Here is a 25,213-nt window from a genome sequence, read left to right on the forward strand (position 1 = left end):
TCCACCACCTGTTTTTTCTACAAAACAGCCCCTGCATAGCAGGAAGGGATTTGGAGCAGGCACACCTGGATCCACCTGTGTCGCTTCTCAGTCTCGTTTTCTCTCTCTCTGTCTTTCAGGTGTGGATTGATGCCGGGACCCAAATCTTTTTCTCATATGCCATAGGACTGGGGGCTCTCACTGCCTTGGGCAGCTATAAACCGGTTCAACAACAATTGTTATAAGTGAGATCCTATTTCCTACACCGCCGTCCCCGTGAATGCGGCCCAAACTGGGAACAGGTGCAGGGCCCAGGAGGAATAGCATAGTCTGGCTTTTTCGGGTTGCCCCCCCCCCAGTCTCTCCCCCCCTCCCCGGCCTTTTACAGCGCTTGGCAAAGGACCAATGCTGCTGCGAGCCAGGAAAAATGTCATCTTTTCAGTGACGGGCGACCTTTAGGCACTTGGAGATCTGCTATTTATCCCTGGATGACCAAGATTGGTTCCCTTGGAGAAAATGGCTGCTGTGGAGGGTAAACTCTATGGCAGGGGTAGCCAAACTGGCTCCAGAGACAGATGTGGTTCTTTCATACGTATTGTGTGGCTCTTGAAGCCACCATCCCCACCCCGTTGGCTTACTTGGAGAAGGCATTTTCTCTCTTTAAATCAATTCTCCAAGTCAAGCCAGCTGGCAACTTGGAGAATGCATTTAAAGTTGCTTTCTTTCACCTCTCTCTCCCTCCACCTTCCCCCATCCTTCCTCCCTCCTACTTTCTTCCTTCCCTCCCTCCCTTCTTTTAAATTCCTCTCTCCCTCCTTCCGATCCACCATCCTCCCTCCCTACTTCCTTCCCTCCTCCCTCATTTCTTCCTCCCTCCCTCCATCCCTCCTTTTTTAATTCCTTCCTTCCTTCCCTCCCTCCTTTCTCCCTCCTTCCTTCCTTCCTTCCCTCCCTCCTTTCTCCCTCACTTCCTTCATTCCCCTTCTTCCTTCCTTCCCTCCCTTTCTCCTTCCTTCCTTCCCTCCCTCCTTTCTCTCTCCCTCCCACCCTTCCTTCCTTCCCTCCCTTCCTCATTTCTTCCTCCCTCCCTCAATTCCTCCTTTTTTAATTCCTTCCTTCCTTCCTTCCTCCCTCCCTCCCTCCCTAATTTCCCTCCCTCCTTTCTCCCTCCCTTCCTTCCCTCCCTCCTTTCTCTCTCCCTCCCACCCTTCCTTCCCTCCCTCCCTCCCTCCTTTCTCCTTCCTTTCTTCCTTCCTCCCTTCCCTCCCTCCTTTCTCTCTCCCTGCCTCCCACCTTTCTTCCTTCTTTCCTTCCTTCCCTCCCTCCTTTCTTCTTCCTTCCTTCCTTCCATCCTTGCCTCCCTCCTTTCTCCCTCCTTCCTTCCTTCCCTCCCTCCCTCCTTTCTCCTTCCTTCCTTCCCTCCCTCCCTCCTTTCTCCTTCCTTCCCTCCCTCCCTCCTTTCTCCCTCCTTCCTTCCTTCCCTCCCTCCCTCCTTTCTCCCTCCTTTCTCCCTCCTTCCTTCCTTCCTTCCTTCCCTCCCTCCCTCCCTCCCTCCTTCCTTCCTTCCTTCCTTCCTTCCTTCCTTCCTTCCTTCCTTCCTTCCTTCCTTCCTTCCTTCCTTCCCTCTTTCCTTCCTTCCTTCCCTCCCTCCTTCCTTCCCTCCCTCCCTCCTTCCTTCCCTCCCTCCCTTTCGCCCTCTTTCCTTCCTTTCCTCCCTTCCTTCTTCCTTCCTGCTCTCAAACATCTGATGCTTATTCTATCTGGCTCTTCCGTTCAGCAAGTTTAGCCCCTCCGCTCTGTGGCATTATGCCCTCCTGAGGTCTCTGCCCTCCCCAGGCTCTCTCCCTCCCCTCCCCGCCCAAATCTCAGGTGTTTCCCAACCCAAAGCTGGCAATCCTAACTACTTAGCAGCTGTCAAGCTTTGACTGGAGCTTTGCGAAAGATGGCAAGAGTCGCGCCAGCCGTGCCATGGCCCCCTTCCGCTCAGCCAGGTGACAGAGCCTTGCCAAGCAGATATTGTGGAGCAGATCTGAGCAGCTGAGCCAGGTCATCTCTGTGCAGCGAATAGCTTCAACTGCTGGTGATTTGGGGGACGGTACCCAGCCAGGCCAGGTGATCAGCCCTAGCCGGTGACCTTTTCCATCCTTAAGAAAGAATCGTGTCCAGTGAGAAAATAAAGAGGCCTTTTTGAAGAAGATGAAGAAGACCGTAGATTTATACCCCGCCCTTCTCCCTGAATCCCAGACTCAGAGCGGCTTACAATCTCCTATGATATCTTCTCCCCCCACAACAGACACCCTGTGAGGTGGGTGGGGCTGAGAGGGCTCTCACAGCAGCTGCCCTTTCGAGGACAACCTCTGCCAGAGCTCTGGCTGACCCAAGGCCATTCCAGCAGGTGCAAGTGGAGGAGTGGGGAATCCAACCTGGTTCTCCCAGATAAGAGTCCGCGCACTTCACCACTACACCAAACTGGCTCTCAATCAAACCTGGTTGAGAGAATCACAGCAGAGTGTCAGGAAAAAACTCTAGCTCGCTTCCGTGACAACCAGCCTCAGTAAAAGAAACCAGTGAAAATATAAATGAATGAAAAGATTATTATTATTATATTATTATAATACTATTCTGTACATCAGGGCTATGCTAATATAGTATTTTCACATGAGAATGTTTAGAATAATAATATTTTTTCCATTCGTCTATATTTTCACTGGTTTCCTTTACTGAGGAACTCCTCCAATGTCTGTTGTGGGGGAGGAAGATAAAGGAGATTGTGAGCCGCTCAGACTGAGATTTGGGGTGAAGGGCGGGATATAAATCCAGCGTCGTCGTCTTCTTCTCTTGTGGTTTGCACATTGTCCCTTTCGTGGACATAATTCCAGGAGAGCTGTCGTGTAGAATCCAGTCAAAGTTCCCTTCATCGTATATGTTGGCTCTCATAAACTCATAACTCCCGAATCTAATTGGTCTCTAAGGTGACAAATGGATTTGAATCCAGTGGAAGAGCTGGGTTCGAATCCAGCAGGACCTTAGAGACCAACTAGATTCGGGAGTTATGAGATTCTGAGAGTCAGCATATCAGATGAAGGGGACTTGGACTCTCCAAAGCTTATATACTGAAGGTCTTATCGGACTTCTGAAGTGCCACGAGACTCGAATTCCCAGGGTTGCCAACCTCCAGGTGATGGCTGGAGATTGCCTAAACATCTAATTCCTCGGCGACAAGAGATCGCATTTGGAGAAGATGGCCAGTTTGGAAGGTAGACTCTGTGGCATTGTACCCTGCTGAGGTGCTGTCTTCCCCAAGCTGTAAGGAAAAGCCCCCTACTCCACCCCCAAAATCCCCAGGAATTTTTCCAACCCGGAGGTGGCAACCCTGCCTTTCCTAGAAGCGTTGAGGCATGGAAATGGGCAAGTGAAACGTTTCATGGTGCGGAGGTAAATAACACCCCCTGGCAATAACATCCCGTTATGCCTCTGCTAAAAGGACAGGAGGATATATCTTTTTCTCTCTCCAGGTTATTGGCAGGCCGAGCCCCCCCCCCCCCCCAATGGCATCTGGCAGATGAACGAGATCGTATTCCGAGGGAGGGTTTCACCAGAGGCAGCTGACAGAGCAGGCTCTCGTCCAGGGCTGCAGTCGCACACACTATATCATGCGCTTTCAATCTGGGGTTTTTTTTGTAGCAGGAGCTCCTTTGCCTATTAGGCCACACCCCCTTGATGTAGCCAATCCTCCAAGAGCTTACAGGGCTCTTCGTACAGGGCCCTACTGTAAGCTCCTGGAGAATTGGCTACATCAGAGGGGTGTGGCCTAATAGGCAAAGCAGTTCCTGCTACAAAACAAGCCCTGCTTTCAATCCATGTTCCCTCTTAGCTGAGTTAGCGTGAGCTAGCTCAGAAATTTTTTAGCCTCCAGCTCGCACATTTTCGTCTTCGCTCAAGAAGGATGACCCCAGAGCACACTAATTGATGCAGCAGCTCACAACTTTAATACCAGTCGCTCACAAAGTAGAATTTTTGCTCTCAAGATTCTGCAGCTTAGAGGGAAACACGGTTTTCAATCCACTCGCAGTGCATTTCCCAACGGGATCTTGCCGGTTCACGCTGTCCGATCCGGTTGGAAAGTGGATTGAAAGCGCATTGTTTATAGGCTTGCCAATCCCTAGGTTCCAGCGGCAGATTCCCTAGTTGTACAGGCTCCTCTCCTCGCTGCCAGCTCTTCGTACAGGGCCTAGTGTAAGCTCCAGGAGGATTGGCTACATCAAGGGGTGTGTGGCCTCATATGCAAAGGAGTTCCTGCTACCAAGAAAGCCTTGCTGGAGAACAAAGGCTGGTACCCATCGCATGAGCAGAAGCAAAGGATCAACATTCTGCATAGCATACCAAGCAGATAGGTAGCTGCAGGGCTTCTTACGTAGCAGGAACTCCTTTGCATCTTAGGCCACGCCCCCCTGATGTAGCCAATCCTCCAAGAGCTTACAGGGCTCTTAGTACAGGGTCTACTGTAAGCTCCAGGAGGATTGGCTACATCAGGGGGTGTGGCCTAATATACAAAGGAGGTCTCCTAGAATTTCACCCTTGCATATTAGGCCACGTCCCCCCGATGTAGCCAATCTTCCAAGAGCTTACAGAGCTGTTAGTACAGGACCTACTGTAAGCTCCAGGAGGGTAGGCTGCATCGGGGGTGGGGTGCGTATTATGCAGAGGAGTTCCTGCTACAAAAGAAGCCCTGGCAGTTTGGAAATGAATGCAGACACATAAGAGCTGGAAGAGATTCCCAAGGGTCATCTTGTCCAGCCCCCTGCACAATGCAAGGGAATTCACCACTAACCTGCCCCCCCAACACACACACCTCTCCCCCAGTGACCCCTGCTCTGTAGAAAGATCCATGGGACAGTCCAGCAGGACCAGATCTACATGTTCTTTGAGAGGGGACAAAATTAACAAATTCCCCTTTATGGGCCATTCTATCTTATGGTCCCATAGAATACAATGGATTCCATATCCAATTAGGTGCACCCCCCCCCCTCCATCGGTGCCCGGGGCAAGCACCGCCCCCTCTGGCCCTGCAATCCGGCCTGGAGAAAGTTCCTTCCTAACGCCAAAGTGGTGATTGGCATTCCCTTCAGCAGGTGAAAACATAAGAGAAGCCATGTTGGATCAGGCCAATGGCCCATCCAGTCCAACACTCTGTGTCACAGAAGAACAGAAGCCATGTTGGATCAGGCCAATGGCCCATCCAGCCCAACACTGTGTCACAGAAGAACATAAGAGAAGCCATGTTGGATCAGGCCAATGGCCCATCCAGTCCAACACTCTGTGTCACAGAAGAACATAAGAGAAGCCATGTTGGATCAGGCCAATGGCCCATGCAGTCCAACACTCTGTGTCACAGAAGAACATAAGAGAAGCCATGATGGATCAGGCCAATGGCCCATCCAGTCCAACACTCTGTGTCACAGAAGAACATAAGAGAAGCCATGTTGGATCAGGCCAATGGCCCATCCAGTCCAACACTCTGTGTCACAGAAGAACATAAGAGAAGCCATGTTGGATCAGGCCAAGGGCCCATCCAGTCCAACACTCTGTGTCACAGAAGAACAGAAGCCATGTTGAATCAGGCCAATGGCCCATCCAGCCCAACACTGTGTCACAGAAGAACATAAGAGAAGCCATGTTGGATCAGGCCAATGGACCCATCCAGTCCAACACTCTGTGTCACAGAAGAACATAAGAGAAGCCATGTTGGATCAGGCCAATAGCCCATCCAGCCCAACACTGTGTCACATAAGAACATAAGAGAAGCCATGTTGGATCACGCCAATGGCCCATCCAGTCCAACACTCTGTGTTCCATAAGAACATAAGAGAAGTCATGTTGAATCAGGCCAATGGCCCATCCAGTCCATCACTCTGTGTCACACAGTGGTCAAAAATACACACACACAAACACAAAAAGGGCCCCCGAGAACTCAGCACTGATGCAACCCTCGCTGCCAGGATTTCCTTTCCGGTTTTGATCACGTCACCCACCGCAGTATGAGCCTGCCCACCGCTGGCCTACCTGTCTGCATTCTTTGATTGACACCCTCTCGCACTTGACCTTTCCAAGTTTGGCGTCGTGGCTGAAAGCGGTGGATGCTAATTTGGAGAACCGAGTTTGATTCCCCACTCCTCCTCCACATGCAGCCAGCTGGGTGACCTTGGGTCAGTCCCTGCTCTTACAGAGCTCTCTCGGCCCCACCAGCCTCCCAGGGTGTCTGTTGTGGGGAGGGGAAGGAGATTTTAAGCCGCTCTGAGACTCCCACGCGAAGAGCGGGGGCATCCATCCAACCTCTTCGTCTTCTTCTTCCAGAGATGCCATTATCCTGCATTGATCAATAGCGGGACCAGTTTCTTCTCCGGCTTTGTGGTTTTCTCTATCCTGGGCTTTATGGCTGCAGAACAAGGCGTGGACATTGCCAAGGTGGCCGAATCCGGTGAGTGTTTGGGGGCTGCCTTTTGGGGAACCGCTTGGCGGTTGGGGGAGGGAGACTGAGCGCTGGAAGGCTTTGCCTTCGTTTCCCCAGTTCTGGAATTATTCTATATGCATGTTTCTAATCTGTCAGCCACTTCAGTGGCCCAGTTTTTATTTAAAGCAAAATACGTAGGGAGGGCTCTGTGTATGGGAGAGTCAGTTTGGTGTAGTGGTGAAGCACGCGGACTCTTTATCTGGGAGAACCGGGTTTGATTCTGCGCTCCTCCCCTTGCAGCTGCTGGAATAGCCTTGGGTGAGCCATAGCTCTCACAGGAGTTGTCCTTGAAAGGGCAGCTTCTGGGAGAGCTCTCTCAGCCCCACCTACCTCACAGGGTTTGATTCCCCACTCCCCCACTTGCAGCTGCTGGAATGGTCTTGGGTCAGCCATAGCTCTGGCAGAGGTTGTCCTTGAAAGGGCAGCTGCTGTGAGAGCTTTCTCAGCCCCACCCACCTCACAGGGTGTCTGTTGTGGGGAAGAAGATAAAGGAGATGGTATGCCGTTCTGAGACTCTGATTCAGAGAGAAAGGCAGGGTATAAATCTATGGTCTTCTTCATCCTTGTTCTCCTCCTCCTTTTCTTGTTCCTCCTTGTCCTCTTCCTTTTTCTCCACCTCCTCCTCCTCCTCTCTTCTTCTTCTTTCACGGGCTTGTCCCCTTGGCCCCAAGTCTTCCGCCTCCAGTGCAGTTCAGCATCCAGAGAACCACCTCTGAAAAAGACAGCAGACATTTATTTATTTATTTATTTTTATTTAATGGACATGCAAGTCTCCAGCCCTCATGGCTCGGTAGAAAGAGCCATCCCTTTTCGTGCCTATTTTTGCAAAAAAAAAAAAAATGCAAAAATATTCTTAGATGCAAAAGACGCGTCAATAATTAGCATGACTGATCCTGATTCCTGGATTCCTGTTCCCTGCTTCCAGAAGCCGAGAAGCGCAACTGTGACTCGCATTCCTCCTGCCCCCTACGCACAACGAGAGGCAGGCATCTCATAGCCCTATTGTTCATTCTCTTCTTCTCCTCTTGGCTCAGACATCTGCCTTTTCGAGCTCTCCCCGGCTGGGAGCTTGGCAGATGTTCCCTTGTTTATCTGGCCAGACAGCAATAATCTTTTGAGCTCCAAGGTGATTCAGAAGAGCCTGGTGAGGGGGGGGGGGCAGGTTGGGAAGGCTGCAAGGGACGTTAGCATTTCACCAGAGTCATGGCTTGGTAACTGTTGAAGCCACAGCAGGGTAAGCTAGCTGCTTAACTTAAGCATATGCATAAATGAAAGCATTTATGGATGGATGGATGCGTGCATGCAGGGGTGGACTTCTACCTGGAGCTCCTTTGCATATCAGGCCACCCCCCCCCTCCCCCGATGTAGCCAATCCTCCAAGAGCTTACAAAAAAGAGCCTTGTAAGCTCTTGGAGGATTGGCTGCATCAGGGGTGTGTGGCCCAGGGGTGGAATTCTATTGGAGCTCCTTTGCGTATTAGGCCACGCACCCCTGATGCAGCCAAGAGCTTACAAAAAAGAGCCTTGTAAGCTCTTGAAGGATTGGTTACATCAGGGCTGTGTAGCCTAATATGCAGAGAACGTAAGAGAAGCCATGTTGGATCAGGCCAATGGCCCATCCAGTCCAACACTCTGTGTCACACAGTGGCCATATATATATATACATATACATACACTGTGGCTAATAGCCACTGATGGACCCTCTGCTCCATATTTTTATCTAACCCCTTCTTGAAAGCTGGCTATGCTTCTAGAGTGCTGGTTATTACCTTTAAAAGCCCTATATGGCCTGGGACCTGCCTACCTGAAGGACCTTCTCTCCCCATATGTTCCCCAGAGAGCACTGAGGTCAGGAACACAAAATCTCCTCACTATCCCCGGGCCAAAAGAAGCCCGTTTGAAAGCCACCAGAGAAAGGGCTTTCTCCGTTATGGCCCCCGTATGGTGGAATCAGCTGCCGGAAGAGGTGAGGGCCCTGCGGGACTTGGCTCAGTTCCGCAGGGCCTGTAAGACGACCTTCTTCCGGCTAGCCTATACCTAGCTAGGATGACAACTTGATGAAGCTGACCAGCCATCTGTCTATAGGAAATTGAAATGTTACTGGTTTTTTTAAGGTTTTAACTGTTTAAATATTTAATTGTTTTTATACTTAAAATTGTTTAAATTTTATGTTTGATTAATTGTTGGAAGCCGCCCTGAGCCATTCGTGGGAAGGGCGGGATATAAATCTCGAATAAATAAATAAATAAATGAGGCAGTGAATTCCACATGTTAATCAGCCTTTGGGTGAAGAAGTACTTCCTTTTATCCGTTTTAACCCGACTGCTCAGCAATTTCATCGAATGCCCACGAGTTCTTGTCTTGTGAGAAAGGGAGAAAAGGACTTCTTTCTCTACTTTCTCCATCCCATGCATTATCTTGTAAACCTCTCTCATGTCACCCCTCAGTCGACGTTTCTCCAAGCTAAAGAGCCCCACGCTCCTGCTAGAATTCCACCCCTGTGTGTACATATGTATGTATGCATGCATGTATGTATTTGGCTTGGAATTTGCCACCCTCCCCGCAGGAGGGTGCATGATAAGTATAAAACAGATAAGTATGCTTTCTCGTCCACACACACAGAAACTTATACCTTGAATAAAACTTGTTCTTAAAGGTGCCACCGGTCTCAAACTTTTACCATTACTTGCAGTTACCTGTAAAAGGTTTCTCTTAGTGGCTTTTTAATCGGCTCGCATGCATCTAGTTAGGCCTCTTTTCCTTGCTCGTTGTTTTGTAGACACAGATTCAGAGAGATACCCCTCTTTTGTTTTTAAGTACTGTACCGTGCAGAATTCTGTCGGTGATCAAACGCCATCTATTGTTCTGACCCGGCTGAACAATTACATTTTTGACCGGCTAATCTTCCGGTGCACAGAAAAATCGCAACCCGAGACCTGTGTGAATTATGCAAATTTTAAGAAGGATATAGACGAGCTGGAACGGGTCCAGAGGAGGGCGACGAAGATGGTGAGGGGTCAGGAGACCAAGTCCTATGAGGAAAGGTTGAAGGAGCTCAGGATGTTTAGCCTAGAGAGGAGGAGGCTGAGAGGTGATAGGATCACCATCTTTAAGTCCTTGAAGGGCTGTCCTATAGAGGATGGTGTGGAATTGTTTTCTGTGGCCTCGGGAGGTAGGACCAGAACCAATGGGTTGAAATTAAATCAAAAGAGTTTCCGGCTCAACATGAGGAAGAACTTCCTGACCGTTACAGCGGTTCCTCAGTGGAAGAGGCTTCCTCGGGAGGTGGTGGGCTCTCCTTCCTTGGAGGTTTTTCAACAGAGGCTAGATGGCCATCTGACAGCAATGAAGATCCTGTGAATTTAGGGGGGAGGTGTTTGTGAGTTTCCTGCATTGTGCAGGGAGCTGGACTAGATGACCCTGGAGGTCCCTTCCAACTGTGTGGCGGTCCCTTCCAATTCTGTGATTCTGTGAAATTAAATCAAAAAAGTTTCCAGCTCAACATTAGGAGGAACTTCCTGACTGTTAGAGGGGTTCCTCATTGGAACAGGCTTCCTCGGGAGGTGGTGGGCTCTCCTTCCTTGGAGATTTTTCAACAGAGGCTAGATGGCCATCTGACGGCAATGAAGATCCTGTGAATTTAGGGGGAGGCGTTTGTGAGTTTCCTGCATTGTGCAGGGGGTGGACTAGATGACCCTGGAGGTCCCTTCCAACTCTATGATTCTATGAAATAAGGGTTGCTTTTTTTGGTTTACTTTATGCAGTTTCTGTGACTCTTGGGGGTGGGGTGAGGAGCTATGGGTACTGTAAACAGTTCCCTGGAAATGCCATTCAGCCCTCCGCTTCAACTATTTGCAGTTTCAGCATATGAAACACATAGCCCATAAGGACTAGAAACTTTGGGGGGGGAGGGTTTAAAGAACAACCTGAAATTATGTTGGCAAACTTCAAAATCTTGCCATCAATGATAATGGGTTGTGGAAATAGCAAGAGCAGTGTGACATCATAACAAAATCAGAAGAGCCCTGCATCCTGTCTCACACAGTAGCCGATCAGTTCCTCTGGAGGGCCAGCAACAGGGCAGAGAGGCCGAGGCCTTCATAAGAACATCAGAAGAGCCCTGCTGGATCAGACCAGTGGTCCAGCTAGTCCAGCATCGTGTCACACACAGTGGCCAACCAGTTCCCTTGGAGGGCCAACGACAGGGCATAGAGGCCGAGGCCTTCATAAGAACATCAGAAGAGCCCTGCTGGATCAGACCAGGGAGGGTCCACCTAGTCCAGCATCCCGTCTCACACGGTGGCCAACCACTCCCTCTGGAGGGCCAACAACACAGCATAGAGGCTGAGGCCTTTCCCTGATGTTGCCTCTTGGCTCTGGGATTCAGAGGTTTAGTGCCTCTGAATGCGGAGGTTCTCCACAGTGCCCAGGGGTAGTAGCCATGGATAAACTTCTCTTCCACGAATGTTCCTAATCCCCTTTTAAAGCTGTTTATTCCTGTGGCAATCGTTACCTCCTCTGGCATAGAATGCCATCTTTTAATCGCTCTCTGCATAAAGCAACGTTTCCTTTTGTCCGTCCCGAACCTACTGCCTGTCATCTTCACCGGTTGCCCTCAAGTTTCAGTCTTTTGGGAGGGGGAGAAAAAATTCTCCATCCCGTGCCTAATTTTATAAACCTCTGTCATGTCCTCTCCCCTTCCACCCCCGCCCCCCCGCAGTTGTTTTCTTTCTAAGCTGAAAAAGTCCCAGACTCTTTCCTCACAGGGAAGGTGCTCCAATCCCATAATGCTCTTGGTCACTCCGTGCTTTTCCCAACCCTGCAATGTCCTTTTCGAGAGACGGGGACCAGAGCTAAGCAGGAGTCAAGTCGCACCTTTAAGACCAACGAAGTTTTATTCAGAACGTCCACTTTCGTGTGCTCAGAGCCCTCTTCATCAGACAATAGTAAGGAATGGCAAGCAGTCCTAAGTATAGAAAGTGGACTGTGGGTTAGTATGCAGAGTCGTGGAAATGTTTTTTATTTATTTATTTATTTATTTATTACTTCGCATTTATATCCCGCCCTCTCCGCAAGCGGACTCAGGGCGGCTCACAACATTATAAAAACAATCAATCCAATAAAACATATAAAACCATAATTTACATATATCAACTTTAAAACCATTCTATAGCGCTATTTCAGTCCAGTATAGGCGGAGTGACTTCTCGACTATGATCGCCAGCATTCTGTAGGATGTCCGGTGGCAGCCCTTTTTCAATCAAACCGCAAAAGCCTGTTTAAACAGTTCGGTCTTACAGGCCCTGCGGAACGCAGACAAATCCCGCAGGGCCCTTATAGCTTCTGGGAGGGTGTTCCAAAGTTCTGGTGCTGCCACCGAAAAGGCCCTGGATCTCGTTACACATAGCCTGGCTTCTTTTGGGCCAGGGGCAGACAGCAGATTTTTTGCCCCTGATCGCAGTGCTCTCTGGGGGATATATGGGGAAAGGCGGTCCCGTCGATAGGCAGGTCCCTGACCATAGAGGGCTTTAAAGGTTAATACCAACACCTTGAAGCGAACTCGGAACACAACAGGCAACCAGTGCAGCTCTCTCAGCACTGGCTGAATGTGCTCCCGTCACGGTAGCAAATTAGAAGATTCATGAGTTGGGGGTCTGGCGTTTGTGAGTTACTGTTAACCGGGCTGAAACAGCAAAAGGTGACATAAAGCAGATCGATGCACTAAACCCATTCATTATCCTGAAGTGAAGTCCAATAACAGAGTCTGTTGTAATGTTTTTGTTGTTCAGCCTCTGGGTTAAAATGAAGGCGTGGGTTACTTAGAGGTTGGATTTAAACGTGTAACACACATAGAAACGTAATTCTAGCTTGCCGTTAGAAAAAAAGAATACATTAAAATATAGTGGAAGATGGATTTAGTATATGTAATGAGATAAACAGCCCGTATCTCTTAGTTGAGTATGTCAGTACAAAGAACATTAAAATGATACACTATTCTAAAAGTGAAATACATTGGAATACTGTGGATATATAGCTGTATCTGGTGAAAATGGGTTTTTATATGTAATGAGATAAAAAACCAATACCCCTGTTCAGTCAGAAATGACCAGAATTGTGCACAGTATTCCATGCGAGGTTGTACCATAGATCTGAACAGGGGTATGATATTGGTTGTTTCATGCTCAGGCATTTGTGGGGTTTTGGCCCCTGTGTGACACAGAGTGTTGGACTGGATGGGCCCTTGGCCTGATCCAACATGGCTTCTCTTATGTTCTTATGAGACACAAAGTGTTGGACTGGATGGGCCATTGGCCTGATCCAGCATAGCTTCTCTTATGTTCTTATGAGACTCAGAGTGTTGGACTGGATGAGCCATTGGCCTGATCCAACATAGCTTCTCTTATGTTCTTATGGACCTCCTGATGGCACTTGGGGTATTTTGGCCCCTGTGTGACATAGAGTGTTGGACTGGATGGGCCATTGGCCTGATCCAACATGGCTTCTCTTATGTTCTTATGAGACACAGAGTGTTGGACTGGATGGGCCATTGGCCTGATCCAACATAGCTTCTCTTATGTTCTTATGGACCTCCTGATGGCACTTGGGGTATTTTGGCCCCTGTGTGACAGAGTGTGGGACTGGATGGGCCATTGGCCTGATCCAACATGGCTTCTCTTATGTTCTTATGGACCTCCTGATGGCATTTGGGGTTTTTTGGCCCCTGTGTGACACAGAATGTTGGACTGGATGGGCCATTGGCCTGATCCAACATGGCCTCTTTTATGTTCTTATGGACCTCCTGATGGCGCCTGTTTTTTTGGCCACTGTGTGACACAGAGTGTTGGACTGGAGGGGCCATTGGCCTGAAACCAACATGGCTTCTTGTATGTTCTTATATCCCTTTCCTAATAATCTCTCACGTCTCTTGCTTTGCCCCCGCAGGGCCCGGCCTGGCCTTCATCGCGTACCCACGCGCCGTCACCCTAATGCCAGTGGCACCGCTCTGGGCTGCTCTTTTCTTCTTCATGCTGCTACTGCTGGGCTTGGATAGCCAGGTGAGCTGGGGCAGTCTGAGGAGGTCAGGTGGGGCAGAAACGCTGGGACGCTGTCTTGAAGTGTGTGTGTGTGGGGGGGTGTTCCTTGCCCCACGTCTCACCATCTCCTTTTCTCCCGTCACCTCAAATGCCACCTCTGCCTCCCACTCCTCCCCTGCGGACGCCACCACAGTTTGTGGGCGTGGAAGGGTTTATCACCGGCATCCTGGATTTCTTCCCGGCAGCCTACGCCTTCCGGTTCCAGAGAGAGGTCACGGTCGCCGTTTGCTGCCTCGTCTGCTTTCTCATCGAGCTGTCCATGGTGACTGAGGTACGGCTGTCATGGAAACCTCACAGTCGGTGGTGGGATTTAGCTCCTGGGGAGGGGGGGAATGTGGACTGAGATGCAGAGCAGACCTCCCGATTCCTGCTAAAACATCGGAAGGGAGGTTAGATGGAGCAGTCGAAAAACCTTTTGGTGGTTCTCGAGGCAGAAAGTCCAAAGGAGTCTCGTTTTCTCCCCACCCCCGTATGGGAACTGATTCATTCTCCACAGCTTCATTTACTTGAGCGTGACTTCCTGTCCCTGGGGATCATGGGAAAAAGATGGCTGCTCCCAAAACAACCTCATGGTGGGGCCACTCCTGAACATCCATTTCTTTTTATATTTACTTGTACCCTACTTTCCTCTCCGGTGGGGTCCCAAAACACCTTACAACACCATTCTCCCCTCTTTGCCGGCCTGTTGTCTGGAAGATCCAGGTTCATATCCCTGCTGGTGCCATGGAAGCTCGCTGGGTGACCTTGGGCTGATCATGCTCTCTCAGTCTAACTTACCTCACAGGATTGTTGTGTGGCTAGCACGGAGGAGAGGGGAGTGATGTAAGCCGTCGTGGGGAGAATGGCGTGGTTTAAATAAAAACCAGAGCCTGAGGAGGTGGCTTAAATTAGAAGAAGAAAAGGAACATAAGAACATGAGAAGCCATGTTAGATCAGGCCAATGGCCCATCCAGTCCAACACTCTGTGTGATATAAGAGAAGCCATGTTGGATCAGGCCACTGGCCCATCCAGTCCAACACTCTGTGTCACATAAGAACATATAGAGAAGCCATGCTGGATCAGGCCAATGGCCCATCCAGTCCAACACTCTGTGTCACATAAGAACATAAGAGAAGCCCTGTTGGATCAGGCCACTGGCCCATCCAGTCCAACGCTCTGTGTCACATAAGAGAAGCCATGCTGGATCAGGCCAATGGCCCATCCAGTCCAACATTCTGTGTCACATAAGAACATAAGAGAAGCCCTGTTGGATCAGGCCAATGGCACATCCAGTCCAACATTCTGTGTCACACAGCGGCCAAATATATATTTATACACACACACACACACACACTGTGGCTAATAGCCACTGATGGACCTCTGCTCCATATTTTTATCTAACCCCCTCTTGAAGGTGGCCATGCTTGTGGCTGCCACCACCTCCTGTGGCAGTGAATTCCACATGTTAATCACCCTTTGGGTGAAGAAGGGCTTCCTTTTATCCGTTTTAACCTGTCTGCTCAGCAATTTCATCGAATGCCCACGAGTTCTTGTATTGTGAGAAAGGGAGAAAAGTACTTCTTTCTCTACTTTCTCCATCCCATGCATTATCTTGTAAACCTCTATCATGTCACCCCTCAGTCGACGTTTCTCCAAGCTAAAGAGCCCTTAAGCGTTTAGATTTTTATACCCTATAATTAGATTTTTATACCCTATAATTAGATTTTTTATACCCTGCTCTTCACTCAGAAGAGCCCCGTGGTGCAGAGTGTTAAAGCTGCAGTACTGCAGTCCTAAGTTCTGCTCACGACCTGAGTTCGATCCCCGGCGGAAGCTGGGTTTTCAGGTAGCTGGCTCCAGGTTGACTCAGCCTTCCGTCCTTCCGAGGTCGGTCAAATGAGTCCCCAGCTTGCTGGGGGGGAAAGTGTAGATGACTGGGGAAGGCAACGGCAAACCACCCTGTAAAAAGTCTGCCATGAAAACATTGTGAAAGCAACGTCACCCCAGAGTCAGAAACAACTGGTGCTTGCACAGGGGACCTTTCCTTTCCTTCACTCAGAGTCTCCAAGCGGCTTACAGTCTCCTTCCCTTCCTGTCCTCACAACAGACACCCTGCGAGGCAGGTGGGGCTGAGAGAGCTCTCTGAGGACTGCTCTTGAGCAGAACGGCTCCGAGAGAGCTTGTGACTGGCCCAAGGCCGCACCAGCAGCCGCATGTGGAGACGTAGGGGTTCTCCCAGATTCGAGTCCGTGCTCCTCACCGCTGCGCCAGACTGGCCCTTTGGGCTGAGAGGGAGAGGAACTGGCTCAGGATCGACCACTGAGCTTCCAGATCCAAGTGAGGATTCAAACCCGGGCCTCTAACCCCTACACTATTTATTTATTTATTTATTTATTTATTTATTTATTTATTTATTTATTTATTTATTTATTTATTTATTTATTTATTTATTACTTTACATTTATATCCCACCCTCTCCGCAAGCGGACTCAGGGCGGCTTACAATATCATAAAAAACAATCAATTCCATAAAACATATAAAAACATAGTTCACTTATCAATTTAAAACTATTTGCGCTGTCTCAATCTACTCTGGCGCCATGTTACCCGCTCCCCAGCACCGACTTTCTGTCTTCGCTATTTGATCTGTGATGAAAGTCAGCGTCAAAAGGGGTATACCGCTGCGATCACGAAAACCCCGTTGCTACATTATCTGCTTGAAATATGTCTTTCCTTCTCTCCTGAGATTAACGGTAGAAAGAACCACATACACACCAGGGGTGCCCAGTCTGTTTGAACCCGTGAGTGCCTTCACAAGATGGCTGCTGCAGGAAGCAGAGCCAACCACAAAATACAGGGAGCGAGTAACTCCAGGGCTTTTTTTTTTGTAGCAGGAACTCCTTGGCATATTAGACCTCACCCCCCACGATGTAGCCAATCCTCCAGGAGCTTACAGTAGGCCCCATTAGAAGAGCCCTGTAAGCTCCAGGAGGCTTGGCTACATCAGGGGCGTGTGGCCTAACATGCACAGGAGTTCCTGCTACAAAAGAAGCCCTGGGCCACACAGCCCTGATGTAGCCAATCCTCCAGGGCTCTTAGTACAGGGCCTACTGTAAGCTCTTGGAGGATTGGCTACATCGGGGGTGAGGCCTAATATGCAAAGGAGCTCCTGCTTATAACTCCAGTAGTGCCTCTTCAATGTTTCAGGCAGCAGTTCTGGTTAACAGGGCACCTCTTAATCAGCACAGCCAATCAGAAAAAAAAAGCCCCGCCTGCCCCCCCCCCACTTTCTAATGCACTTGGCAGGCGCTGAGAACAGTGTCCGCAGTTACCATGGCGCCCACGGGCACCACATGGGGGACCCCAATAATAATAATATAATAATAATAATAAATTTTATTTCTACCCCGCCCTCCCCGCAAAGCGGCTCAGGGCGGCTAACAGCTCCTCCCAGGTGTTTTGTATTAGCCGTGCTTTCAGGCTGAACAGGTTAAAGCTTATTGTTGGGTGGCACTTATCTCAGAGTAGGGCCTGCTGAGAGCCGGTTTGGTGTAGTGGTTAAGTGTGCAGACTCTTATCTGGGAGAACCGGGTTTGATTCTCCACTCTTCCACTTGCACCTGCTGGAATGGCCTTGGGTCAGCCATGGCTCTTGTAGGAGTTGTCCTTGAAAGGGCAGCTTCTGTCAGCGCTCTCTCAGCCCCACCCACCTCACAGGATGTCTGTTGTGGGGGAGGAGGGGAAATGAGATTGTAGGCTGCTCGGAGACCCTATCCTTGAAAGGGCAGCTTCTGGGAGAGCTCTCTCAGCCCTACCTACCTTGCAGGATGTCTGAGGTGTTGGGAGGGAGGTAGAGGAGCTTGTGAGCCGCTGTAAGACTCTGAGATTCCGAATGGAGGGCAGGATACAAATCCAATGTCGTCATCTTCTTCCTCGGCCCTGGGGCATCTCTCGTTTCGTCTTCTGTCCAATTATCCGCTTGTAAAACTCGAGATCTGAACTATGAGGCCCCACAAGATTTGCGTCGTTTTCTTTAGCAAGTTCTGTGCTGAGTTCGTGGAAGTCCCTTTGGCTCGACCTGCCAGCGCACATTTAATGAGGCTTCATTTTGAAAGAGACGTAGGACTCCGCCCCCCCCCCCCCCCCCCGCTCCTGAAGAGCTGTCTCCTGGGCCCTGGGTGTGGGCGAAGACCCCTCCTGGTTCCTCACTTTGGTCACTTTGAATGCCAAAAATTAGCCTACATCAATGTTCCCTCTAAGACCAAGTCCTATGAGGAAAGGCTGAAGGAGCTGGGGATGTTTAGCCTGGAGAGGAGGCGGCTGAGGGGTGATGGGATCATCATCTTCAAGTCCTTGAAGGGCTGTCCTATAGAGCAGGGGTGGCCAACGGTAGCTCTCCAGATGTTTTGTTGCCTATAACTCCCATCAGCCGGAGCCATTGGCCATGCTGGCTGGGGCTGATGGGAGTTGTAGGCAACAAAACATCGGGAGAGCTACCGTTGGCCACCCCTGCTATGGAGGATGGCGTGGAATTGTTTTCTGTGGCCCCAGAAAGCAGGACCAGAAACAATGGGTTGAAATTAAATCAAAAGAGTTTCCAGCTCAACATGACCGTTAGAGAGATTCCTCAGTGGAACAGGCTTCCTCCTCGGGAGGTGGTGGGCTCTCCTTCCTCGGAGGTTTTTCAACAGAGACTAGATGGCCATCTCACAACAATGAGGATCCTGTGAATTTAGGGGGAGGTGTTTGTGAGTTTCCTGCATTGTGCAGGGGGTTAGACTAGATGACCCTTGAGGTCCCTTCCAACTCTATGATTCTAAGCTGCAGAGTCTTGTGAGCAAAAATTCTACTTTCTGAGCTACTGGCATTAAAGGTGTGAGCTCCTGCATAAATCAGGGGTGTCGAAGTCATGAGGGCCGGATCTGACATAAATGAGACCTAGTTGGGCCAGGCCATGTGTGGACCTCTTTAAGATTAGGTAGCAGAGATATAAACTTAACATAAATATATATTTTTAAAAACTTAAAACATTCTTAAAAGGTTAGCACTCGTTGGTCTTAAAGATGCTTTCCTTGAGTTTCTCCCATGGGATCCAGGGAACTGGGCCAAGGAAGCTCTGGCTCTTTCCTTCTTTCCCCAGGGGACCAGGAGGGGGAGGAGCCTCAGCCAATAGAAGGAAGAGAGACTTGGTTCAGTAGCTCTGCTGTGCGACTGAGAGAGCTTGGCAAAGCAAGCGCTCTCTCCTCCCCACTTCCTCTCAAAGGGAGGAGCCTCAGCCAATGGAGAAAATAGAGGTTTAGCTCTGTAGCTCCTGTGCAGTTGAGCAGTAGGAAGCAAGATATAGATAGAAGGAAGCAGATGACAGCCAGTTGCTCGGGGGCCTAATAGGAGCCCTCCAGGGGACTGATTCAGCTTCTGAACTGTATGTTTGACACCCCTGGCATAAATTATTGTGCTCTGGAGTCATCCTTCCTGAGAGAAGGAAGAGGAGATGATGATGATGATGATGATGATGATGATGATGATGATGATGATGATGATGATGATGATGATGATGATGATGATATTGGATTTATATCCCGCCTTCCATTCTGAATCTCAGAGAGGTCGCAATCTCCTTTACCTTCCCCTTCCCCCCCCCCCGGTAAGGTAGGTGGGCCTGAGAGAGCTCTGACAGAAGCTGCCCTTTCAAGGACAACTCCTACGAGAGCTCTGGCTGACCCAGCGCCATTCCAGCAGGTGCAAGTGGAGGAGTGGGGAATCAAACCTGGTTCTCCCAGATAAGAGCCCGTGCACTTCACCACTACACCAAACTGGCTCTAGCAAAACTGGCTTTTGCCACTAGCCAAAATGCATGAGCTGGAGGCTAAAAATCTGTGAGCTAGCTCACGCTAACTCAGCGTAGAGGGATCAGAGGTCGGCATGTCTCAGGATAGCACCGGGACCCCGGTGACTTTTCACTTAGCCTTCGTTCTCTGCAGGGAGCCGCATAATATACACGTCGCCCCCCCGAAAAGGAATATTTCCCTCATACAACTAGAAGAAGATGAGATTGGATTTACACCCCACCCTTTGCTCCCAGTCTTACAATCTGAGAGAGCTGCTCTGAGAGAACTGCAGCTTGCCCAAGGTCACCCGGCTGGCTGCATGTGGAGAAACGGGGAATCAAACCCACTTCTCCCAGATTAGAGTCCACATTCTTAACCACTACCCCAAACTGGCTCCCAATATGTAGATAGCCTCCAGAAGCCCCACCCCACTGCTGCCCCCCCCCCCCCAAACACCAAGAAGACAGAGCATCACTGCCATAGACATAAGAACATGGGTTCTGTAAGGGAAGATCTTGCCTCACTAACCTGTTACAGTTCTTTGAGGGGGTGAACAAACATGTGGACAAAGGGGACCCAATAGATGATGTTTACCTTGACTTCCAGAAAGCTTTTGATAAAGTTCCTCTTCAAAGGCTCCTTAGTAAGCTCGAGAGTCATGGAGTAAAAGGACAGGTCCTCTTGTGGATCAAAAACTGGCTGAGTAATAGGAAGCAGAGAGTGAGTATAAATGGGCAGTCTTCGCAGTGGAGGACGGTAAGCAGTGGAGTGCCGCAGGGCTCAGTACTGGGTCCCATGCTCTTTAACTTGTTCATAAATGATTTGGAGTTGAGAGTAGGCAGTGAAGTGGCCAAGTTTGCAGATGACACTAAATTGTTCAGGGTGGTAAGAACCAGAGAGGATTGTGAGGCACTCCAAAGGGATCTGTTGAGGCTGGGTGAGTGGGCGTCAACGTGGCAGATGAGGTTCAGTGTGGCCAAGTGCAAAGTAATGCACATTGGGGCCAAGAATCCCAGCTACAAATACAAGTTGATGGGGTGTGAACTGGCAGAGACTGACCAAGAGAGAGATCTTGGGGTCATGGTAGATAACTCACTGAAAATGTCAAGACTGTGCAATTGCAATAAAAAAGGCCAATGCCATGCTGGGAATTATTAGGAAGGGAATTGAAAACAAATCAGCCAGTATCATAATGCCCATGTATAAATCGATGGTGCGGTCTCATTTGGAGTACTGTGTGCAATTCTGGTCACCGCACCTCAAAAAGGATATTATAGCATTGGAAAAAGTGCAAAAAAAGGCAAATAGAATGATTAAAGGTTTGGAACACTTTCCCTATGAAGAAAGGTTAAAACGCTTGGGGCTCTTTAGCTTGGAGAAACGTCAACTTCGGGGTGACATGATAGAAGTTTACAAGATTATGCATGGGATGGAGAAAGTAGAGAAAGAAGTAGTTTTCTCCCTTTCTCACAATACAAGAACTCGTGGGCATTCGATGAAATCGCTGAGCAGTTAGTTTAAAACGGCTGGAAGGAAGTACGGTACTTCCTCACCCAAAGGGTGATTAACATGTGGAATTCACTGCCACAGGAGGTGGTGGCAGCTACAAGCATAGCCAGCTTCAAGAGGGGGTTAGATAAAAATATGGAGCAGAGGTCCATCAGTGTGTGTGTGTGTATATATATATATATATATATTTGGCCACTGTGTGACACGGAGTGTTGGACTGGATGGATCATTGGCCTGATCCAACATGGCTTCTCTTATGTTGTTAACATAAGAAAAGCCATGCTAAATCAGGCCAATGGCCCATCTAGTCGAACCTGTTAAAGAAATGTTGTATATTAACATATAAGAAGAAGAAGAGGACTGCAGATTTATACCCTGCCCTTCTCTCTGAATCAGAGACTCAGAGCAATTTACAATCTCCTATAATATCTTCTCCACCCACAACAGACACCCTGTGAGGTGGGTGGGGGTGAGAGGGCTCTCACAGCAGCTGCCCTTTCAAGGACAACCTCTGCCAGAGCTCTGGCTGACCCAAGGCCATTCCACCAGCTGCAAGTGGAGGAGTGGGGAATCAAACCTGGTTCTCCCAGAAAAGAGTCCGCACACTTAACCACTACACCAAACTGCCACTAAAGGTAACCCCTTTGCAAGCACCGGTCTTTTCCGACTCTGCTGACATCACATCACAATGTTTTCATGGCAGACTTTGTACAGGGTGGAAGCTAGGTGCTCATTTTACCCAGCTCAGAAGGATGGAAGGCTGAGTCAACCTCAAGCCGGCAACCTGAAACCGGCTTCCGCTGGGATTGAACTCAGGTCGTGAGCAGAGGGCTCCGACTGCAGTACTGCAGCTTTTACCACTCTGCGTCACAGGGTTGCTTTTATATTAACATATAGGAAAGGAAAGGTCCCCTGTGCAAGCGCCAGTCGTTTCTGACTCTGGGGTGACGTTGCTTTCACAATGTTTTTCACGGCAGACTTTTTACGGGGTGGTTTGCCACTGCCTTCCCCAGTCATCTGCACTTTCCCCCAGCAAGCTGGGTACGCATTTAACCGGCCTCGGAAGGATGGAAGGCTGAGTCAACCTCGAGCCAGTGACCTGAAAACCCAGCTTCCGCCGGGGATCGAACTCAGGTCGTGAGCAGAACTTAGGACTGCAGTACTGCAGCTTTAACACTCTGTTATTAACATATAAGGAGCCACCAAAAGTTACATTTGGTATCTGGTGCCTGCACGGCCCACCTCTGTACTCATAAAGACTTCTCTGAAGTGTTAGATGAAGAAAAGAAACAGACCTTCAGTTTGCAGACGGACGGTTTATAATGGCAGAAGGTATTGGCTCAGGAACCATAAAACGCAAACTCCCGTAGCGGAGAAACCCTAGTCGCTCTTGCCTCCGTATCCCAGAACTGGCAAATAATCTTATTTCTGTGACAGTAGTTGTGAAGAAAAGCGTGATTACATCTTTTGGAGGAAAATGCCATATCAGGCACAGGGAACAGTCACTTGCAAGTGGGGAAATGCGTCAGGATTTATATGCTCTTGAGACCTCGCGTGCAGAAAGCAAACTTTACCAAACGTCGCGATCATGAGAATTGCTCCCGGCTACGACACAGAGGGTTGGGACACAGAGACAATGATGCAATTAGCTAACTTGAAAGCCAGAATCTAATTAAAGGCATGCAGGGGAGCAGGCCTTTTATTTTTGCAGCCGGAACTCCTTTGCATGTTAAGCCACACACTCCAATGTAGCCAATCCTCCTGGAGCTTACAGTAGGCCCTGTACAAAGAGCCCTGTAAGCGCTTGGAGGATTGGCTACATCAGGAGGGTGTGGCCTGATACGGAAAGGAGTTCCTGCCGCAAAACAAAGCCCTGCTCAGAGGCGATTCTTGGGTCTTATATTCAAGAGCCCAGCTGGGCGTGCCTTTTCCAGGTGACTCACGTTGGCTTGGCCCGCAGGTGTTCCTCAGGGCTTGTTTTGATTAAACAGCCAGAGCAGCTTGACAAGCGACTTGGCCTCTCTCAGGTCAGGCCGGGCTCGGCTCACGTGGCCCTGCTCCGAAGCAGAGATTAACGCGGCCCGGGGGAAGGTGAGGGTGACCTGGATGGAAGAAAGCCGGCCACAAAACAAGAGAGGTGTCGGCAGCAACGTCAGGTTGGCGGAGAGGCGGAGCTGCGTCAGCCAGGGCTTGGGGAAGAGCTGAAGCTCTCCGACGGATCGTGATAAAACAAGGGAAGTCTTGCAGAAATGCAAATCCAGGATCCTGACATTTCGGGGGAAGGCTGATCATCCCTCGGCCGTGACCTGGATGGCGCAGGCGAGCCCGATCTCATCGGGTCTCAGAAGCTAAGCAAGGCAAGCCCTGGTTAGGACTGGGATGGGAGACCACCAAGGAGGTTCAGGGTCGCTACGCAGAGGCAGGCAAGGGCAAATCACCTCTGATTGTCTTTGCCCTGACTTGGGTGGCCCAGGCTAGCCTGATCTCATCAGATCTCAGAAGCTAAGAAGGGTCAGCCCTGGTTAGGACTGGGATGGGAGACCACCAAGGAAGCTCAGAGTTGCTACGCAGAGGCAGGCAAGGGCAAACCACCTCTGTTTCTCTCCTGACCTGGATGGCCCAGGCGAGCCCGATCTCATCAGGTCTCAGAAGCTAAGAAGGATCAGCCCTGGTTAGGACTTGGATGGGAGACCACCAAGGAAGCTCAGAGTTGCTACGCAGAGGCAGGCAAGGGCAAACCACCTCTGTTTCTCTCCTGACCTGGATGGCCCAGGCGAGCCCGATCTCATCAGGTCTCAGAAGCTAAGAAGGATCAGCCCTGGTTAGGACTTGGATGGGAGACCACCAAGGAAGCCCAGGGTTGCTACGCAGAGGCGGGAAATGGCAAAACCACCTCTGTTTGTCTTTGCCCTGCCATGGATGGCCTAGGCTAGCCCAGTCCCATCAGATCTTGGAAGCTAAGGAGGGTCAGCTGCGGTTAGTCCTGGGATGGGAGACCGCCAAGGAAGCTCAGAGTTGCTACGCAGAGGCAGGCGAGGGCCAACCGCCTCTGATTGTTTCTCTCCTGACCTGGATGGCCCAGGCTAGCCTGATCCTGCTAGATCTCAGAAGCTAAGTAAGGTCAGCCCTGGTTAGTCCTTGGATGGGAGACCGCCACGGAAGGCCAGGGTCGCTACGCAGAGGCAGACGGGGCAAACCGCTTCTGTTGGTGTCTTGCTGTTTGAGAGGCTTCCCCGTCGTCCAGTCAGGTCGCAGGCGACTTTCGGCAACCCTGTTGGGTTTTCAAGGCCAGAGGCGGTGTGCCGTTGCCTACCTCTGCATAGCAACCCTGGTCTTTTTGGTGGTGGCCTGCCCAAGTACTAACCAGGGCTGTCTCTCCTTAGCTTCCCAGAGATGATGAGATTCGGCTCGCCTGGGCCACAGAGGTGGTTTGCCCTTGCCTGCCTCTGCGTAGCAACCCTGGGCTTCGTGGGGTCTCCCATCCAAGCACTAACCAGGACCGACCCTGCTTAGCTTCCACCTAGATTGGGCTAGCCTGGGCCGTCCAGGTCAGAGCGGGTCTTCTTTGGTCGCCGCAAAAAGGAGTTTCTTTTTTTTAATTATTATTTAAATATTTATTGTTTGTTCACTTTACGTGCGGTTTACAAAAAAAAAAAAAAACCACCAGCATTCCATACCAAAAACAACAACCGTAAAATACAAAACAGAGATCAACGGTAGTTCTGTAACAGCCACTTAACATTTACAATTTCTCTTTAGTTTCAGACCTATTTACCTTTCACTTTCGTAGTAGTTGCTTGCTTCCTCGTTCTGGTCTCCATCTCTATAGTCTGTCCCATTTGTCTTTGGCTGTTTGCTGCAGTTTCCCATTCAACGGGGCTGGCACTTCAGCTAACTCTGCAACATTTAACACCTTCTCTAAAAACTCCTGCATACCTGGAGGGCTTTTTTGTCTCCAGCGTATATCATAGACTGTCCTTGCTGCTGTAGTCGTATGTATCATTAAATGCCAGCTTTCTTTATTCACGTCCTTATGCATTATACCGAATAAGAACACTTCTGATTTAAAGGGTATCACCACTTTCAACATTCCTTAAAGAGTTTCATGAACTTAGATCCAGAATACTGTTGCCATGTCACATAACCATTTCTTTCCACTTCTCTCTCCCTCCCACCTCCCCCATTTATTTGCCTTCCTTCCTTCCTTCCTTCCTTCCTTCCTTCCTTCCTTCCTTCCTTCCTTCCTTCCTTCCTCCCCTCCCCTCCCCTCCCCTCACCTCTCCCTGCCGCCTTCCTTCCTTCCTTCCCTCCCTC

The 25,213-nt window shown here is 49.8% G+C and overlaps 1 protein-coding gene across 1 annotated transcript in view; it reads left to right on the forward strand.

The window, feature by feature from the left end:
* Nucleotides 1-25,213, forward strand: part of SLC6A8 (solute carrier family 6 member 8) — a 70,850-nt gene that overhangs the window by 32,572 nt on the left and 13,065 nt on the right. Inside the window, 6 exon segments of the mRNA XM_060252747.1 lie at nucleotides 120-197; nucleotides 199-224; nucleotides 6,334-6,344; nucleotides 6,347-6,457; nucleotides 13,432-13,544; nucleotides 13,717-13,854. Coding sequence (XP_060108730.1) covers nucleotides 120-197; nucleotides 199-224; nucleotides 6,334-6,344; nucleotides 6,347-6,457; nucleotides 13,432-13,544; nucleotides 13,717-13,854 — 477 coding nt within the window.

The sequence above is a fragment of the Heteronotia binoei genome, chromosome 13 (assembly GCF_032191835.1).
Source record: "Heteronotia binoei isolate CCM8104 ecotype False Entrance Well chromosome 13, APGP_CSIRO_Hbin_v1, whole genome shotgun sequence".
Lineage (NCBI taxonomy): Eukaryota > Metazoa > Chordata > Lepidosauria > Squamata > Gekkonidae > Heteronotia > Heteronotia binoei.